This window comes from Vipera ursinii, assembly GCF_947247035.1.
Source record: "Vipera ursinii genome assembly, chromosome: 1".
Taxonomy (NCBI): Eukaryota; Metazoa; Chordata; class Lepidosauria; order Squamata; family Viperidae; genus Vipera; species Vipera ursinii.
In genome coordinates, this window is record NC_139512.1 from 188,718,455 (window position 1) to 188,740,418 (window position 21,964).

The window sequence follows — 21,964 nt, forward strand, 5'->3', positions numbered from 1 at the left end:
TTTGGCTTCCTACTTTAGCATTCCAATCCCCCATGATGATAAGGACATCATTTTGGGGTGTTAGTTCTATAAGGTGCTGTAGGGCTTCATAGAACCAGTCAATTTCATCCTCTTCAGCACTGGTGGTTAGGGCATAGACTTGGACTACTGTGATATTGAATGGTTTGCCTTGGATTCGAACTGAGATCATTCTGTCATTTTGAGGGTTGTATCCCAGTATTGCTTTTCCTACTCTTTTATTGACTATGAAGGCTACTCCATTTCTTCTGAGGGATTCTTGCCCGCAGTAGTATACCTGATGGTCATCTGAATTAAATTCACCCATTCCTGTCCATTTTAGTTCGCTGATACCTAAGATGTCGATGTCTAGTCTTGTCATCTCTTGTTTGACCACGTCCAGCTTTCCTTGATTCATGGATCTTACATTCCAGGTTCCTATGGAGAAAAAATCTTTACAGCATCGGACTTTCCTTTCACCACCAGACATATACACAGCTGAGCGTCCTTTCGGCTTTGGCCTAGTCGCTTCATTCTTTCTGGCGCTACTAGTACTAGCCCTCTGCTCTTCCCCAGGAGCATATTGGACGCCTTCCGACCTGAAGGGCTCATCTTCCAGCGTCATATCATTTTGCCTTTTGGTACTGTCCATAGGGTTTTCATGGCAAAGATACTGGAGTGGGTTGCCATTTCCTTCTCCAGTGGATCACGTTTTGTCAGAACTCTCTGCTATGACCTTTCCGTCTTGGGTGGCCCTGCACGGCATAGCTCATAGCTTCATTGAATTACGCAAGCCCCTTCGCCACGACAAGGCAGTAATCCATGAAGGGGAAAGATGAAAGACAAAGTACAAAACCAACCTGATGCTCAGTATTACATAATACAAACAACTTTGTCAACAGTTCAGTGCAAATATAAGTAGTCCTTGACTTATGACAGGTTGCTTAGCAACTGTTCCAAGTTACAAAGGCTGCACACAGACATGCCATGGTCATATGATCACGTTTTGGGCCCTTGGCAACTGGCTCACCTTTATGGCCATTTGCAGCGTCTCATTGTCTTTTTTATTAGTTTCTGGCATTTACTTCCAGTTTCTGAGTAAAAATACCCATTGGGGGAATTGATTTCTTTAACAAACACTGCAAAAATTGTCAAAACATTACATGTGATACCTCAACATGTAACCACAATGACCTTCAGAACATAATTCTGGGCTTAGTTACAGTCATTAGTCGAAGAATACCTGTACAATAATTGTATAAGTAGTGGAAATAGTAACAAATGTCATCTAACTGGGCTCAAAAATTCAAAGGGAAGCTAACTTATATCTGAGGGAACACCTGCTGCCGGCATCAAGTTCCCTTCGTCCAGTGCGCTCCTACAGGAAGGGTCTTCTCAGGGTGCCACCGGTAAGAGATTGCCGGCGGATGACACCCAGGGATAGGGCCTTCTCAGTGGGTGCGCCTGCCCTTTGGAACCAGCTGCCAGTGGAGCTGAGGACTGCCCCCGACCTCCGTTCATTCCGCCGGGACCTGAAGACCTGGCTCTTCGAGCTCTCTGGCCCAGGCTGAGAATTAATCTTAATTTTAACTGGGGTTTTATTTATGCAGGGACAAATATAATTTTTTTAATTTGTTTTTAACTTTTGTATCTTGGTTTTTTAATCACCCTGTAAACCGCCCTGAGTCCTTCAGGAAAGGGCGGTATATAAATGTAATAAAATAAATAAATAAATAAATAAACTATAATAAGTACAGATATTATATTGCCAACAAAGATATGTATTACCAAGGCCATGATTGGTTTCTCAGCATGCTTATTCAATATTATGTTCATAATATTTTTTCATATATGGAAAAATATGGAAATACAGGTTGTTCTTGATTTACAGCAGACTTGTGACCTTCTGTGCCGGCTTCCTTGTTGACTTTCTGCAGAAGCCAACAGGGAAGGCTGCAAATGGCAGTTGTGTGCAACCGTTCTGATGCTGCGACTGATCATAAGTATGAACTGGTGGCTAAGAGCCCAGACCATGATTACATGACCATGAAGTTGCTGGTATGGACAGAACTCGGAGGACCAGTCATAACCAAGATATATTTGGTGTTGTAACTTTGAACTGTCACTGAACAAATGGTCATAACTGAAAGACTACCTATATAAAAATTCATTGATTGATTGAGTCCAAGCCATTGCATTATGGACAATGCTAACAGAAAGTATGTTTCTCAGCCACATAAAGAATTAAATAATTTCTGGTGCTTCTCTTCATCACTCAGATGACAAACTTTTTATATATTCAGAGACAAAGAATACAGTTCATAGATTGAAATGGGTACAAGCTATAAAATATTTCATCAGACTTAATATTAATCTTTTTGGTATTCAGTCATTTGTTAAATTTTAATGACAATGCATAATTATATTGTAATTAATCTGCAAGGAAACAGAACATAGATTTAATTGATCAATAAAACTACAAGGTACAATATAAATCTAGTATTTTATTGAAACTACAGGAAATAATCTGCTTTCATTCTGAATGCAACCCAAACTAGAAATGAGATGCAGAATATGTTTGTAAACTAACTTTTAGAGTCAGTATACATTTAAGTGGATACTAGCTCAATGCCATGGAACCAACTCAACTCATATTTTCCATTGTAAAATTAAATTTACAAGTTCTATGCACTGCCAGTGTAATATTATATAATGTTTATTAATTTGCCCACATATGAATTGCAGCTTGCATATGTTAAGATTTCAGAAGTTACAGCTGGTCCAGAATGTGACTGCATAAGCAGTTAGAGGTACACATCATTATTCTAGGCTACACCAATTACTAGTGGGTTTCCAGGATCAGCTCAATGTGCTGGTAGTCATATATGAAGCTCTAGATCAGGCATGTCAAACTCACGACGTCGCATGACATATCACAACTTTTCCCCCCATTGCCGGCAGTGGGGTAAGCGCGGCTTCGGCGTGATTCATCTGGGCCACAGGCCAGCAGTTTGACATGCCTGCTCTAGATGGTTCAGAGCTTGGTTATATATGAGATCACCTTTTTCTTCCACTGCCTCTGCCTAGCCTATTTATTATTATTATTATTATTATTATTATTATTATTATTATTATTATTATTATTATTATTATTATTATTTGGAAGGGACCTTGGAGGTCATCTAGTCCAACCCCCTGCTAAGGCAGGAAACCCTATACCATTTCAGACAAATGGCTGTCCAGTCTCTTCTTAAAAACTTCCAGTGTTGGAGCATTCACCACTTCTGGAGGCAGGTTGTTCCACTTGTTAGTTGTTCTAACTGTCAGGAAGTTTCTCCTTAGTTCTAGGTTGCTTCTCTCCTTGACTAGTTTCCATCCATTGCTTCTTGTCCTGCTTTCAGGTGCTTTGGAGAATAGCTTGACTCCCTCTTCTTTGTGGCAGCCCCTGAGATATTGGAACACTGCTATCATGTCACCCCTCACCCTTCTCTTCATTAAACTACACATACCCAATTCCAGCAACCGTTCCCTATATGTTTTAGCCTCCAGTCCCCCAATCATCTTTGTTGCTCTTCTCTGTTCTCTGTACTCTGTACTCTGTACTCTTTCTAGAGTTTTGACATCTTTTTTACATCGTGGTGACCAAAACTGGATGCAGTATTCCAGGTGTGGCCTTACCAAGGCATTGTAAAGTGGTCCTGACAGGGTAATCCGTGCCATCTTGTGGGATCCTGGAGGCCTTCTGCAATACCATTCTCTCAGATATGCATTCAACACTATACTACTTTGCTTTAGAAATTTATTGAAAATTTGACTTTTCAAAAAGGATATGAGCTGAGGTATTTTGTAATTTTGCATTTGGGATGTATGGCTGAAATAGTTTTTATGTACTTTTCCATAGTGTCATTTCATTTCTACACCTTTTTCATTTATGAATGTTTTATTGAGTTTTTAATGTAAGTTGCCTTGGCTCTTTCTGACTTGGCACCCTACCAGTCAAACAAATCAATAATAGGAGATCAGTGAAATGGGATGGAGAACTCCATTTCTAACTCTTAATCTAGTGCTAGTGGGAAATTCTATTCTGGAACTAACAGCTCTTTGAGAATATACCAAATTCCATCTTTGCTCTTTTCTACTCATAAAAACACACCATATTTCATATTTTCTTTTTCCCCACGTCCATGGATTTTTATAGAAATGCTCATTTTGTGGAAGTCATTAATTTTCTCCATGTGGCCTACTATGGGGAGAACATCTTGAATAGGAGCATGATTTTGGACTAGAAAAGTGGAGCCTCTTGAAAAAAATCTTTCCTCCCCCAGTTACAATACAGTAGCCCATAAAGAGTTTTAATCACCCACATGTTTTAATTTAATCAAATTAGAAAGGGAAAAGAAAAAAAATATTTATCTGCATAATAATATGAAGCAACTTTGAGGAAAAGATGATTCAACAAAGATAGCAAGTCTTGTTTTAATAAAAATTATCAAAAAAAACATAATTCATTTTTTTTATTCTATGGTCCAAAGATCTCCTGAGATTAGTTATCATATATATTTTAAGCATTATTTGGTTAAAATAGCCAACCAAATGAGAACATGTTTTTGACATGAACATCATTGCCCTGAAATATGAAAAGTTCTACAAAGTATATGATCTTTTTCATGAATTCATTTGAGCACACATTAGCTGTGATACAAATGACTCTGGAAAAAGTGCTTCAGTCAGAATCGAGCTTCTATTATGTACTTATTGTACCTCATAATTTAGATTTATGAGGAAAAAAACAACCTTGTTTTTAGCTGCAGAGATATAGATGCTAAGATCTAATGAATTGGGTTGAGGTAAGGCTATAATTCAATTGTTCTTGCTCCTTATAATGTTATTAGTCCTCATAATGCTATTAGTGTTTAGGTGTACGTAATCGTATTATTCACCATGTTCATCATCTAGCTAAAAGAACCACAGGCAATTTTTCACTCCAGATGTTCATCAGGGCCCCTCAACCTACTTAAAACATTCCACATTGAAGTGAAAGAAGAGCCTAAGAACTAATCTTCATGATTTTGGTTAGAGATGCATAACAAATATTCATCTGATTTTTCTCCAGCCTAACAGAATCCATCAATTGGGTGAATGGCAGACTTCTACGGCAGTGGTGGCGAACCTATGGCATGTGTGCCAGAGGTGGCACTCAGAGCCTTCTCTGTGGGCACATGCACCACTGCTGCTCGATGCTTGCGCAGGTCCATTGGGCTGCTGCCCAGAGCAGCAGCCCCACCCAGCACAAAGGAGAAGAAGCGGCCGGCTAGCAAGCCCGAGTAGAGGTGGTAGAGCACGCCCACACCCAGAAAGCCAAAGGCCACCCCGAACAGGGAAGGCTGGATCCCCATCGGGCCATGGCCCCCCAGTCCCGGCTAGGATTGTGTGCCTCCCCCCATGTATGCTGGGCCTCCTGCCCACCATCCCACCCACCAGAGACCCCCTGGATCTCCCCCAACCCTGCCCGGCCCCCACAGGTGTGCCCCCCATGAGCAACATTGAGGTGGCCATGGCCACCCCAGCCACGCCCACCCAGTCTGCCGTGACAACCTCAGCCACACCCACCCAGTGGGCCACGCCCCCATGCTCCCCCTGAGGGCACCACAATGCTTATGCAGCCCTGGCACTTTGCGATAAATAAGTGGGCTTTGGGTTGTGGTTTGGGCACTTCGTCTCTAAAAGGTTCGCCATCGCTGTTCTAGGGAATTGGTACTTTGCAAGTACTCATAGCTCACCCATTGTGTATCTTTATGGCATTCCTTTCATTCTGGGCATGTTCCCTTTACCATGGCAGAATTGTTCCATTTCTCCAACTATCGTTGTCTGAATTCTCCAAACCAGAAAAGAGGAAAAGAAGCCCCCTGTCATAAAAGACAAACTTCTTTCCTAATTCACTTTTGATTTTAAAACTAAATCTGTTAACCTTCCATTTTATGGTATAAATCTGTATGAAGAGCTGAGTTCACGGTGTAAGATTAGTTTGGCCTGAGATCTTGAAAACTTCAGCTCTATAAACTTATAGGGCTTGGTGATGCAGTGGATAGAATGCAGTATTGCAGGCTAATTCTGCTGACTGTTGTCTGACAGCAGTTTGGCAGTTCTAGTCTCACCGGCTCAAGGTTGACTCAGCCTTCCATCCTTCCAGGGTTGGTAAAATGAGGACCCAGATTATTGGGGGCAATATGCTGACTCTGTAAACCACTTAGAGAGGGCTGTAAAGCATTGTGAAGTGGTATATAAGTCTAAGTGCTATTGCTATTATTTAAAATTAAAGTGTGCAAATATAGTCTTAATGTATGTTTCCAGTAGTGTCAGCTAAATATCAAAGGTTGTTTATTGGTGTTTGTAGAGCAAGACCTCTATACAAAGCTGCATGTTACTTGAGAAGTGAGCATGTTATTTCTATCCTGTAAAGGAGAGATCTTAATTCAGAGGTCATGTACCACAAACAAAAGTGGAAGTGCTGGCAAATACATTTAAATGTGTATATTCAGTGAAGCAGTAGGCGTGAGCTTAAATGTACTCCAGAAGATGGTAGAGGACAGGAAGGCCTGGAGGAACGTTGTCCATAGGGTCGCAATGGGTCGGACACGACTTCGCAGCTAACAACAACATTCAGTGTATGCAGCCTTTCTCCTTGACAGTTATCTAATGGCTACATTCTGTTATTGTTAATTAGTATTATAGTGTTCCAGCATTTTCCAAAATGTTTCTTTCCATTTAGTAAAATTGTGATCTTTAGTCCATCAAGGTTATGAGAGCTGGTATTGCTCTGTATTTATTTATTTCTCCTTTAACTGCTAAGAAGTGTGGTGGTGGGCTCTGTCCTTTGCTATCTTCTTTCTTCTCAGATGCTTGAACTGAACAAACGCATTTCTGTTATTGAAAGTATGCTCAGCCGCCTTGAGGAAAAGATCCTAGTTCACTCTGAGAAGGTAAAATCTAGAACAGAGTTATACATACATCCAGGTTGCCATTTACTCACCTATGTTCAATCACCTTGATCAGACATTCTGGGCTGCTCTTTAATAGACCTAGAGCCCAGGTTGCTCTTTATTCCTAGCAGTGCTTCAGCACCTTGCCCACTTAATTAGTGCAAAAGCCTCAAGACAATTGTCTGGTTCCATCTTCCTCTGAAGAGTCCCAGGGCCAACATTCCTCAGTCCTTCTCCCAGGCTTAACTAATTCTTTCAAAAATTTGGGAATTTATTTTTTAAACTGGAAAAATAAGTTTTTCTAGTATAAATAGAACATATCACCATGGGTGGAGGCAAGAGGTTCCAAGTGTAAACAGGTGCTTAAGTCATTAAGATTTTCTTCCTCATTATGGATTTTTCATTTAAAGCAGATGATAGAGAAATACTGTACATTATTGTACAGTAACATTGTGTTATTTTTGCTATTCATAGGAATGGATGTCTAAATATCTTGTGTAGTTAGGACAGTAATACAAACAGTAATGGAGGGTAAATTGATTAGTTAATTCCTACCACATGATGAGATTTAGGTTTCCTTAAACCCATGTTAAAAAGATACATATCTGTTTATTCATATGTATATTGACTTAGAATAAGCCAGTTAGAACAGAGGACCCCAACCTTCTGGGCACCAGAGACCGGTTCCATGGAGAAAGGTTTTTCCATGAACCGGAGAGTGCGTAGTTTTGTGTGCTTCCTTCATCCCATGGATGGGGCTTTGCTTGTTTGTGCGGACCGGTTGCTGGGATGCCGCGGCCTGTTACCGGTCCACGGACCAGGGTTGGGGACCCCTGAGTTAGAATATATGATTGAGAATGACTTGCTTTTATTTTACTAGCCTCTGGCTATTGAATACTACATTGATCGTAGCACAGAAGAGAAGGAACTGAAGAGAAAATTAGAAGAATTGACAAATAGCATAACTAAAACAGCTGTTTCTACTGATGAAGAAAATGCAGGAAAGAAGACTGAAGAATCCAAACCAGAAATGGACTCACCTAATGATGACCTTCCTCCTGAAGCGAAGAAGGTATTGTCCTCTGTTTCATATGGTGGTCTTTATCCTCCTTTCACCAAAGCTCTGTTCAAGCAACCACTATGTAATGTGACCTATTTTCCTGTAAAATCCCACTCATCAAAAAAGGCGTCTATGTGTTCAGTGAGGATGTGTGGACCAAAAAAGTATGAAGACCTCTATTTAAACTTTAAAAAGATAACATTGGAATTTGAAAAGACATATTGTAAAGGGTTGTTTTGTTGCAGATATCCTTGCTGAACATGGGGCTCTTTTTTGTAGATTAAATTTCACAAGCTTAACTTTGAGGAATAGGGCTCAATCCTATTGTGTATATGGTTAATGTTAAGCCTTTTTGTAATGTGTTTGAGTTTATGTGTTTTGCTTGAAGTGTAACCAGCTTGCTTTGATTGTATAATTCAGCTAACTGTGGTAATCTGAGCGTGGATTACTTATAATGTTACTAATAACAATTGAAAAAAATCCATTTTATTTTTATTTGGTATAATAAATTTTATTAAAAGTTTTAAAGAACATAAAAATTAACAAACTAATGATAATGATAACTTTATTTGTACACCAATCAGCATACATCAAAATGAAATTTCGTTGCATACAACTCCTTGTTCGTGGCCCACTCAAATTTCACATTGTCCATTTTAGTCTCTAGGGACTGAACGATGGCAAACAGGACAGATGGAAATGGGGCTCCATGTGGATTAGCCCTCAAGTTAGCTTGCATTCTGACAACGTCGCCTTCTTTCCTTTTTCTGATCCTGACTATTCTACCTTCTCCTTAAAGAGGCCTTGCTTCTTTTCGCCCCTGGAGCACACTGCCGCCCCCACCAACTCCTCCAAAAGCCTCTCTCTCTTCCTCTGGGCCTGCCGACAGCCTCATCCAGTTCCTTCACTCCATAAACTCCTCTGCCTCCTCTGGAAACAGCCCTGATTTGCAATACAGTCCATCACTGGGCCAGCAGTCAGATCTTGTTGCTGGTAGAACAAATTCAAACAGCACCAACGACTTTTAACGGTCTCACCAACAGTTCCAAAACAACTAGAAACTCGCCAGGCCAGCAAAGATTGTCGGTCGTATGTCGTATGTTACCTTAGTTCCACCATGTTGCTCAAACACATTAAAATCTTCCTGATCATGTGGCCTATAGCCCTTACTATCCCTCCCAAAACTATTCGCCTTCAAGAGCCAATGTAGTCGCAGCCATTCCAGGCGCCGCCATCTTAGAACAAAATGCAAAATAGAACAAAGAGAAAGAAGAAGAAACATAGGAAAACAAAAATGCAGTGAGAAAGAATAAAAAAACAGAAATAAGCTTCCAGTTTCCTCTGCTGTGAATATATGTTTGATTACAAAATTATATTTTAGTCTATGATTACAAAAAAGCTCCTTTTTTCTATTATCCACTTTTTCCAGTCAGTAAAACCACAAGTCATACGTGCATTTTTTTCTGCAAATAGTTTATAAGGGGTTTTCATTCAATCATAGATGTAGAGAATGTCTTTTTCTATCCAGGAAGTTAATTTAGCCATCTCTGCAAACTCCCATCAACTTAACCAACCTTGAGAACTTTCTAGTACATCACAATAAGTTAGCCATTAATGTTTACGTATCATTTCTCTTCTATAAAATGCTTCTTAAACTGAAAACCACAAACATGTTTCTGGGCATTTGTATTTGTATTTATTCCTACCTGACATGATTTTTATCTACATTTACCTTAGCTTTGTCATATAATAAATATCCTTGCCACCCAAATCTTAGATCATGTCCTTCTAACTCCAATAACCTTCTATTTCTTAGTACACATTCATTTATCCAAACTAGATATCAGATAGCAAAATATAATTGGTAGGTCCATTTTCCTTTGTATCTGTATGCGTGTGCTTTATATTTAATTTTAGTTTTCCCACCCGCCATACAAATTTCCCCAACAATGACAGTTGTAATTGGTCCCATCTTGACATATATTTTTTAACTTTATTCAGTGCTTAACATTGTCATTTTGAAATAACATACAATTCATATTTGTCATAGTTATATTCAGATATTTTATCTTCTAAATCTTAAAAATCCATTTAATTAATTCTGTTTAATCTTGTATCTTCATATTTTTGTTACCTTCTTTGGCTTTGGTTTATTAATCTTGATACCAACCAATGCAGCAAATTCTTCTAGCTTTCTCATTAAAAGTTCAATTTGTTTTAAAGAGTCTTCCACAATCATCCAATTCATCCACAAAAGTTCTTGTATGACTCTTTTTACAGCTTTACGCCTATAATCCTCTTGTTTGTGTCTCTATTCAATATTTCAAGAACTAAAATAAAAGTGATCATGGGCAACCATGTCTTGTTCAGTTTTGGATCTCACGTGGTTTGTATAAATCTACAATAATTATTTCTGCCATCTGTGAAGTATTAATCAATGTTGCCCATTTTATAAAGAATTCACAACTTCCAAAACCTTAAACAAAAAAGTCCAGTTCATATTGTCAAAAGCTTTTTCTACATCTAGAAAGATCAGTGCTGCTTCTTTGTGATTAGGTTTTCTGCTTTACCAGGAGGTTGGACTAAAAGACCTCCAAGGCCCCTTCCAACTCTGTTAATCTGTTAAATATTCCAAAATATCCAACACAATTCTGATATTATCTTTTTAAAGGCTTTAAGATAAAAACCCACAATAATCCTCATGAATTACCGTATTTTTCAGACCATAAGACACACTTTTCCCCAAAAAAAAGTGGGGGGGGGACGAGGGTGCGTCTTATGGTCCGAAGGTGATCCGTATGGCCAGCCCCAACCTCCGCAAGTGGAAAGCAAGGGAGATTGCCAGGAGCACGAATCGTGCTGAGAAACGCCGATCTCGTGCTCCTGCAATCTCCCTCCCTTGCTTTCAGCTTCCCTTGCTACAAGAGAAAGCAGGCTGAAATGGAACGAGGGAGATTGCCAGGAACGCGAATCGGCCGATCTCGCGCTGCTGCAATCTTCCTTGCTCCGTTTCAGACTGCTTTCTCTTGTAGCAAGGGAAGCTGAAACCGAGCAAGGGAGATTGCAGGAGCACGAGATTGGCCGATTCGCGTTCCTGACAATCTCCCTCGCTCCATTTCAGCTTGCTTTCTGCAAGAGAAAGCAGGGCCGCCTCCGCAGGTACTGCTCTAACGTGGAGAGGGAAGGACAAAGAGTGAGGGAAGGAAGAAAGAAAGGAAGTAAAGAAGGAAGGGACAATGGGAGAGGGAGGGAGAGAGAAAGAGAGAGGGGGAGAGAGGGAGAGAGAAGGAGAAAGAAATAGGGAGGGAGAGAAAGGGAGAGAGAGAAGGAGAAGGGGAGAGAAAGAGGGAGAGAGAAAGGGAGAGGGAGAGAAAGAAAGAGAGAGAGAGAAAGGGAGAGAGACAAGGAGAAAGAAAGAGGGAGGGAAATAGAGGGAGAGAGAGAAAGAGGGAGAAATAGAGGGAAAGAAAAATAGAGGGAGAGAGAGAGAAGGAGAAAGAAAGGGAGGGAAATAGAGTAAGAGGGAGAAATAGAGGGAAAGAGGAAAAATAGGGAAAGAAAGAGGGAGAGGGAAAGAAAGGGAGAGAGAGAAAGAGGGAGAGAGAGGAGAGAGAAAGAAGAGGGAGGGGGAGAGAAGGAGAGAGAGAAATTAAATTAGTAACATGATTGTTAAGTGAATCTGGTTTCCCAACTAACTTTGCTTGTCAGAAGGTTGCAAAAGGCGATCACATGATCCTGGAACAATGTGACCATCTTAAATATAAATTGATTGCCAAGCATCCGAATGTAAATCACATGACCCTGGGGATGCTGCAACGGTCATAAGTGTAAAAAATGGTCAAAAGTCACTTTTTCAGTGCTGTTGTAACTTTGAACAGTCACTAAGTGAATCGTTGTAAGTCGAGGACTACCTGTACTTTATCATTTTTTTCCTTTTTGGGGGGGGTCAAGTTTTTGACACCTTGCTGGGCGACTGGTGGTACTCGGACATTGCCTTGTCCTAAAAGTGGTACAATGGATGAAAAGGTTGAAAAGCCCTGTTTTAGTATACCGGTACAATTTGGTTCAGAATATTTTTTTTCTTGTTTTCCTGCTCTAAAAACTGTGTGTCTTATGGTCAGGTGCGTCTTATGGTCCGAAAAATACGGTAATTCTTGCAAAATTATTTTCAGTCTTTCAAGTAAAATTGTTCTGAACAAGTTATACTCATTATTCAGTAATGATATTTAATATTTAATATAATATTTAATATTTAATATATAATTTAATATATAATATAATGATATGATATATAATTACTTGCTTAAGTCAAACCTTGTCCTTCTATAGGTATTAATTTTATATTAGCATTTTTCCAAGTTTGTGGCATTTTTCCTCCTCCTTAGAATTCATCATATTTGTAAAGGTGGTAAAGGCATCCTCAAAGCATTTACAACAGAAGCTCGATAGGCCATCTGGTCCAGGTACCTTTATTGTTTTACTCTTTTTTAATTGCTTCTCAAATTTCCTTTATCATTATTGTTGTTGTTAGTTGCGAAGTCGTGTCCAACCCATCGTGACCCTATGGACAATGTTCCTCCAGGCCTTCCTGTCCTCTACCATCTTCTGGAGTCCATTTAAGCTCACGCCTACTGCTTCAGTGACTCCATCCAGCCACCTCATTCTCTGTCCTCCCCTTCTTCTATTGCCCTCAATCTTTCCCAGCATTAGGCTCTTCTCCAGTGAGTCCTTCCTTCTCATTAGGTGGCCAAAGTATTTGAGTTTTAGCTTCAGGATGTGGCCTTCTAAAGAGCAGTCAGGGTTGATCTCCTCTAGGACTGACCGGTTTGATCGCCTTGCAGTCCAAGGGACTTGCAGGAGTCTTCTCCAGCACCATAGTTCAAAGGCTTCAATTCTTTGGCGCTCAGCCTTTCTTATGGTCCAGCTTTCACTGCCATACATTGCAACTGGGAAGACCGTAGCCTTGACTATACGCACTTTTGTTGACAGGGTGATGTCTCTGCTTTTTAGTGTGCTGTCTAGATTTGCCATGGCTTTCCTCCAAAGGAGCAAGCGTCTTTTAATTTCTTGGCTACAGTCCCCATCTGCAGTGATCTTGGAGCCCAGGAAAATAAAATCTGTCACTACCTCCATTTCTTCCCCATCTATTTGCCAGGAATTGAGAGGGCCGGATGCCATGATCTTGGTTTTCTTAATGTTTAGTTTCAACTCAACTTTTGCACTCTCCTTCTTCCCTCGCAACAAGAGGCTCTTTTGTTCCTCTTCACTTTCTGCCATTAGAGTGGTATCATCTGCATATCTTAGATTGTTGATGTTTCTTCCGGCAATCTTAATTCCAAATTTTGATTCATCTAGCCCTGCCTTTCTCATGATGTGCTCTGCATATAAGTTAAATAGGCAAGGCGACAGTATACAGCCTTGCCGGACTCCTTTCCCAATTTTGAACCAATCAGTGGTTCCGTGTCCAGTTCTCACTGTTGCTTCTTGGCCTACATATAGGTTTCTCAACAGACAGATAAGATGGTCTGGTATGCCCATCTCTTTAAGAACTTGCCACAGTTTGTTATGATCCACACAATCAAAGGCTTTAGCATAGTCAATGAAGTAGAAGTAGATGTTTTTCTGGAACTTATCATTATAGGTTCATTCATAATTTGTCTTTTGTTCATTATGTTTTCTCAAATATTCATCAATTTTGTCCAATGGACTATCATGCCCCTTATACAAATTAGAATAATATTGACAAAATGTTTTTGGTTTTGTAACTTTGTTCATCAATACAGTATCGCCCTCTTATAATTTTCAATATAATTTTCTTTTTGCCAACAAATTCCTGGTTTATTCACAAATTCAAAATCTTTTTGCTAGGCATAATTCAATTTTATTTGCATTTCTCTTATTGTTAACATACTTATTGCTGTAATCTTGATTTGTCGGGAGATACTTTTATTCCCTGGAGAATTTATTAATCTCATTTTAATCTCATTCAAAGTATTTCAGATTTTTTCTTGCCTCTTTTTAAGTTCAGAATTATGTTGTATCAGATAATCTCCTATAAAGTTTTGCTTACATCCCAAACAATTCTTTATTTAAATTATTATCCAAAAACTTTCCAAAAATTATTCCTAGTTTAATTATTTTCTGTTTACATTCCCCAGTACTTTCTTCTTTCTGTCACATCACATTATTTAGTCTCCATCTGAATCCATTTTCTTTTGCAAACCAGACTTCAAGATTATGGTCTGAAAAGGTCTTTTGTAAAATCTCTACCTTGGAAATTTTAGAAACCAAATCTAAATCATATCCATTATTAAAAAATATCTATGTCTTGTTACAAAATAGGTGTATTCTTTTGAGCTACCATTCTTCTATCTGCATGCTTCAACCGTCACTAAATTAAATAAACCTTTTGGTAATTGACTCTGAATAATTTTAATATTTTTCTCAGAAGTCATTTCCAGTAGAGGAAAAACCACATCATTCCAATCCCCCAACAAACACCAACTTTCATAAAAAAAATCTTTCCATCAGTTGTTTATAGAAAGTCAGTTTATCCTCTTTGGGGCATAAACTCCCAACACCATAGTTTTACTCCCATATAAATTAACTTTTGCCCTAACATATCTCCCACGTTAATCAGTTAGTACTGGATTTAGTTGAAGGTTTTACAACCTTTCCAGCTTTGCGACCAGCTTTGGGGGGAGGGAGACAGGATAGTTGCATGTGAGTGGCTGATAAGCGTGCTCTCACATGCAGCTCCAGGCACAGGCATTGCCCTCGCACAAATGGAGTGCATGTGCCCACATTTGCCTACTGCTCGCATAAGTGAGGAAGTGGGGATGCATGCCCCTGCTCGCCCACCACTTCCTCAGCCTAGTTTCAGAGGGCTCAAGACCTGGTAGTGGGTCACAGCCCAAGGGGTTGGGACCCCTTGATTAATACACAAAACTACTCCATTTCTCTTCTTAATATCTACTGAAATAAATTGTTCACCCAAAGTTTTATAGGTTAAATATTTTATATATATTTTTCATGATATGAACCTTTTGTAGGCAACTCACATTTTGTTTTATTTTTTTCAAATAATGATTGTTTTACTCTTGAGGAGCATTTACTCCATTTATATTTCATATTAAACATTTGCAATTCATATTCAGGCCAAAAATCTATTCCTGTAGTTCCTAATTCAGTATCATCTTTTAATTCTTGTTGCATCTAGTGTGATTGTTGTGTAGATTGATTGTTGTGTAGATCCCTCTGAAACCTCCATTTCCATCTCCTTCAATTCTCCTTTATATCTTTCTAAAAAACTCTCTCCCCTCCAGAACCAAATTCAATTTAAAACCTTTGCTGTTTAAAAGTAAAAATTACATTTTCCAGTTTATTCCATCAAAATGACCTTTTTTCTGTTCTAACCCTTGTTTTGAAAATTTTCTTCTATCTACTCTTAATTATTTTTGTATTTTGGTTATTTTTGTAATCTCATAAGAAGGTTTAAGTCATTGCAAAATTTAATCTTTGCTGCAGAAGAAATCTTTCTTCATCTGTAATTAATTACTTCCTGAAATGATTACGAAATGGGGAAAAGCAAGATTTTAATGTCCATTTCTGCTCTAATGCACTTACGGATTTCCCAGCATCTCATTTCCTGGAATGACTGCAAAACCTTTTCCATTTCTTCAGGTAGCTCTGAAGAAACTACTGTCTGTAGCACACATGGTTTATCTCATGATCTTTCTTTGATTCAGGAATCCTTTGGTGGAATATGCGTCCTAGCCAGAGTTCTCAGCTGTGGGTGCTGTCTATGCAGCAACCCACTGTTATTCCCCAGCAGAAATTCCAAAAATCCATTTTATTTTAATCACCATGTGTACAGTATAGATTGTAAATCTAATTCTTGTGTTCTATGATACATAACAAACAAAATTTAACATTGGGAAATCCATGATAAATTCTCTTGCTGTTTACTTTGTAAAATTTAATAGCAGCCAGGAATGCTCAGGGGATGTCTTTTTATTGTTCTCCTTTGCTTCTTTTGTATTGAAATTGCTTATTCATTGCAGTCCAAGAGTGGAACTTCAAAACTTCTTTGAACCCAGTTAACTTTCTTCTGAGTTAAAATGAACAAGTTTGTGTAAACCCAAAGCAATAGTGGATACATAGAAACCCTTCTACAGCATAATTTTTAAAATGCTAGTCAATTGCCTTGCCTTATCAAGATTTGCCAAAGAAACATTATTTATTATTACTATTTCAAGCAATGATTAATGAGGCATTTCCATCTTTGATTCCAGGAATCTGTAGACATGCCTTGGCACTTTGGCCAGATCTGTCTCTGGTTACAGTAGAATCAAATTTAATTATACGATGGAAGAATCTGTGCATCTCTACTATTTCCTAGCCTCTTAATATATACTCATCTTTTTGAAGTAATCTGTTAACAAAAAATACATAACTCTGTATGCTATACCTTTTAAGTTCTAATGGCTTTTTTCTCCCTATTGCTGATGTTTCTAATGAACAGCTTTAGCATATAGAAATTGGTCTTGACTTAGGCTATCTGCCTATCTAGGAAAGGCTATTGTCTACCCTGTCAATAGGTAGAAGAAACATTTTTCTTCTGTGAGATGTTTTATATTATACCTCTCTTGTGGAAAGATGGTAAGAAATTTGATGGTTTTTTATGTATAAATCCCTTAGAAGATAACGCAGGTCCTGCTGCACAGCACTCACATTATTGCTGCATTCCAGCTTTTTGGGACTCTTGAAGTAGAGGAGAGTGGGAAAATATGTCAAGCAAATGCTAATCTGAATTTAGTTCAAAGTCTTTGGTGAACTCTTCAGCTCGTCTAACTTATTTCTGAATTACAGAGGTGATTAACAAGTCTGTCTCTACTAGCAGTTCATTAAAACTTGCTTTAACTGCTCTCTGACTTGTCTTCTGCTCAAGATTATGGCCAGTTTTGTCAAGTATGTGTCATTCATTCATTCATTCAGTTTATATAGCTAGACATCTTGCATTTGTGACATAACATTGATCCATGTTAACTTAAAGAAATTCTGTAAACTTTTGTGTGATTATTGTATTGTGACTTCTGCATATTCACCTAGTTCATTAATAATGCTTTATTCCCATTGCAGTTGTAGGCTGATGTGAATATGGACAGTGAAAGAGAAAAGGCAATCATTTTTGAAGCATTGAACAAAAAGCCAACAACTATGCTGGCAGTTAAGGCTTTCAGCAGCAACTGTTACAGCCTATATAATCTTCTCAGTGCTTACAGTCTTACAACACAGACAGATTTCAACAATTTATTAACCTTGGTTGTTCATCCCAGTAGAGGCTCTGCACATTGCAAAAACAAGATGGACCTCATTATCTCTATTTTTGTTTCTGTCTCCTTCAAAGGACTTTGTTTGTGAACGGGTGGGCTGCAGCCCTGAAACATGTGTTCTATGAGAACTAGATACTAAAAGGTTCTGAAGAATGAATATAAATTGTTCTGGCTTCCTGAATTCACCCAGAACCTCAAGTTATGGAAAGAAGGCAAAGCAACTAGAAAACAGTGGTTGAATTCCCTTGTTTGAAGATACCTAGATTTTACTTTATTGGCACTCATTAAGTAAATGCTTACATTCAATTTCCTGTAGTTTGGTTTCCTTGCTTTTTGGACACACCAATGCTGTGGACATATACTTGGATTTCAGCAAGGCATTCAACAAAATATACCACAACCTACTTCTTGGTAAGCTAGAAAAATGTGGGATAGACAGCATCACCACCAGATGGATTTGTAGTTGGCTGGCAAAACACACTCAATGAGTAGTCCTTAATGGTATTACATCTACATGGAGAGAAGTAAGCCGTGGGATACCACAAGGTTCCGTCTTAGGCTCAGTACCCTTCAGTATCTTCATAAACGACTTAGATGACTAGACACTAGGTTGGACTAGAAGACCTCCAAGGTCTTTTCCAACTCTATTATTCTGTATTCTTACCATCTTTCCATTCCAGAGAAAGTCCTAAGAATAAGAGGTCAGCAGCACTGCCAATTTCCACAGGTTCCTTTCATTTCAAACTAAACATTAAAAACCTAAATTTGCTAATACTGGCTAGTATTATTGTACAAAATATCAGTAAATAGTATCTTCCAAGGTGTGAGACAATTTAAAATGTTATAGCATAGCAGAAGATGCCTTTGAACAAAGATCATTATTTGCAGTTGGTGTTTCATAACCTACATTGGCCATGTAAAGATCGTAACATTTAAATCATTTTCATCAAAGCTAAAGCCACACTAAGAGTTATCTTGTAGTATAGATGCAAAGCATCTGTCAGTTCAGCATTCATATTGATCATTGGAGGAATGTATTCCCTAATCCAAATTGACAACAGTTCTTAAAAAGCTAGATGGACTAGACACAAGATGTTACCTTCAGCTGAATGATGAGCAGCCACAAATTAAAGCACAGTGAACTTCATCAGAAATCACATCAAGACTGAAGAACACAAGTTTATGCTGAACCCAAAAATCCATCCTTGCCCTAAATAGAAAGGGTGGGACTCAGTCTGATCACAGTTCACATTCTGACACATGATTTCCTAAAAGAAGAACAGGTAATATGCAGATTTGCATGCTGGTAATGGAGTGCTGAATGCTTCTACTGTTTTTTGAAGATGGGAAACACTGCCTCTGACATCAGCTGGTGTGATGCCCCCTTGAGAATGGTTTGGGCATCCCTTCAGATGACTGTTTTCTGAATTATACAAGAAGGAAGCAGGCACTTAGGACATCCTAAGTTTTAGCATTTACCATTTTTTTTTCTCCTGAAGATAAAGCTGGGCCTGTTATGTGTTCATGGTGGTCACTTTTTGCAAACACTGTCCATAATCTGAAAAGTACCCACCCAGAGTTTTTGCAGATTGGAGTAGCCTATAAATCCATTACATAAATGAACGTGTATTCTTTGTGAAAGATAGTCTGTACATATAAAATATTGGATTTGTATTCCTATGAGGATTTAAATGTATTGCAGGAGAACAAGTAACAAATAGCTAGTTAAAGCTTATTTAAAAATAATAATAATAAAGGTAAGGTTTTTTTTTAGAAACATACTAAGACAACCCATGACCCATTGGCTCTTTCTTTCAGAGGTAATTATTTATCTACCACTCACGCACCCTCCCCAATCCTCACTGCACTCCTTAAGATTATCATACACCCTCCCCAATCCACGCTGCAATCCTGCATGCCCTCAGCCATGTTGGCACCGCCCTTGCACATTCATTGACACTCTTCCCAACATGCACTGCACCTCTCAGCAGCTTCTCAAGCCCACGCTGCACCTGCCATGCAGTCTCTTGCACCCCATGCAACTTCCCTGATCCATGTAGCATCTCTCCACCCACCCCCATTACTCTCCCCAACCCAAGTAGCATCTCTTGTACAACCACCTCCCACACATTCCCTCCCTCCCCACTTGCACCATTTACCTGCTTGCCACCCTGGGACTTTGGACTTCCTGCCAACTTCCCCATTAACTTTCATTATAGGAAGCTGACACGGAAGCATTGGAAATGACAATCACATGACTAGCAGCAGGGCAGTAATGAAGTGACTACAATTTCACAATTTTGCGAGATATCAGTCATGGATTTTAGACTCATTCTTTAATTTGGCACATTTGAGCTACCCTGATGCCCCATTTTGCCCAATTGAAGGTTACAACAAGAGACACAAAAGTTTTAGTAGCATGTGCATTTATGTTACTCTGTCACAGTGCATAAGATGAACTCCATATTTAGCAATGTGCATCTTAGGATGGTACTTGATTTCAGCAAACCCTCTGATGTTATTCTGCTAACTTGCCAGCATTTATTAAATTAAAATTTAGGTTATCAATTTCTTGATTCCTGTTGGTATTTGCCCATTAATCTAGTAATGAGGAGCTTTATGTATGTTTCAAATCTGAAAATGGACTGTGCTGCATACATTTTTAGCATGAGAAATTATGGAGCTTGTAACTTTGACGTTTTAACAATCACAGTCATAAAATATAAAATAGATGGAGGAGATAAGTATTATGATGTGATAACTCATTTTCAAAGGCAGTCTTCTGAACCCTGGAGCATTGGCAGTGTTGTGCATTGACCAAAGAAGAGTCCTTAGTATCTCATTCTTCAGTCCTTAGTATCTCAGGCAACGGAATTGATTAAAAAATCCTGTGTGATAACTTTAAGAACTACTGTCAACACACAGAGTCCTGAGCTGAAGAAGCAGCAATATGATATAACAGAAGACAGCCTCCTATGTCCCCATTCTTCAGTGAAAATTCTATTCCTGGTAGAACAAGTTTTGATGTAACCATTTTATCTGTTTTGTAACTAACTGCAGCAGCTAGATTTGGAGCAGGTGTATTTTTTTATTAAAATACAAGAATATATGAAAAGAAGATTTATGTATAGAAGATGAGAATATTTTTTTACTTTACACTGATTTACATTACATATGGTCAAATTGGGGCAAATATGGTTTCTCTATTACTATCTCTACAGGTAGTCCTAAACCTACAACCTACAAATAATTGGGACTGGATTTCTGGTCATAAGTTCTCATGGTCATAGGTTGAGACACACATGTGACTGGACCCATTTTTATGACATTTTTGCAGCAGTTGTTAAGCAAATCACAGTTTTTAAGTAAATCTGTGATTGTAAGTGCAAACCCATTCTTCTGAATGGGAGGATTTTGCCAGAAACTGATTGCAGTCACATGACCACTACAACCATTTGTAAAGGCAAACCAGTTACCAAGTCATCAAAATGCTAGAAGTGTTTTATGCACATGTTCTGGGCCCATCTTAATTTCAAATGGTTGTTAAGTGACCAGTCATAAGTTAAGAATTACCTATACCATTACATTTACTGTTGCTGTCCAACATGACATGTATTGATGGATCATAATGTCCTCTATTTCAGTATCCTTTTCCCTCTTCTTGTTTTGATGACTGACTTTCAATATCTAGTTGCCAAGTGGTGAGAGGATGGTTCCTACTTATTTAAACAGACTTTGGCTATCAAGGGCACCAGATGATCTATGATTTCACCTCCCTTAAAAATAAATTACAATACAAATCCAGCATAAAAGCAAGTTCTTCTGAACAGTCTTAATTCTGATGGGGTCACAGGCTGTAGGCAAGATCATTCCTCTTAATTGTCTTCTTTAACAAGGCTTACTTTTCCTGGCAGATTGGTAGGAGCATAGGTTTGATATGAAATACCCTCTGGGCAGAAAGCTTTTCATGTATTGAATCATCACATGGTGCATCAAGTGAGTTGTTCTGAAAAGAATTTTCACAAAACACTGGTGATTTTGTTGATCCAGAAATATTTATTTCCTCATTCCAAAGATTAATCTGCTAGGACTGTTCCAGCCCAGTTCAAAAGAAAGGCAATGTAAAGTAAGGCAAGATACAGATCATATCTGTACTCCTATCCTTCTCTCCCACTCAACTATTCATGGCATTTTCTAAATGTAATAAGATGAATTTGAATTTTGAGGGAAGAAAATGCTTGGTTTTAAATTCAAATAGTTGGCCAGAAACTAATTGAGTTACAATATAAATTTTAATGTATACTGTTATTCAATATATTAAGACAAATATATAATGAAATAAAAATTCATATTTATGCCACTTACACAAATACAATACTTCAACGTTGAGTTTAAAGTCTAAATGTGTTACATGTGGAATTTGTGAATTCTCATATTCTTTCCCAGTTCCATCCCCCTCCCCCGGACATCTCTTTCCTGAGACCATCTGGCTTTCTAAGAGCAGACTGACCCAAATAAAATGTACTGTACTAAATATGATCACCATGTGAACAGTCCCTTCGTATTTTCTGCTTCTGAGGCAAAAAGTGGTT

General features: G+C 38.6%; 1 protein-coding gene across 1 annotated transcript in view; it reads left to right on the top strand.

The window, feature by feature from the left end:
• The window catches only part of MLPH (melanophilin), a 97,276-nt gene that overhangs the window by 49,931 nt on the left and 25,381 nt on the right, over window positions 1–21,964 (top strand). The window contains exons 10-11 of the mRNA XM_083350863.1: window positions 6,894–6,977; window positions 7,858–8,049. Of these exons, the coding sequence (XP_083206989.1) occupies window positions 6,894–6,977; window positions 7,858–8,049 (276 nt within the window). The remainder of the gene's footprint in view (window positions 1–6,893; window positions 6,978–7,857; window positions 8,050–21,964) is intronic.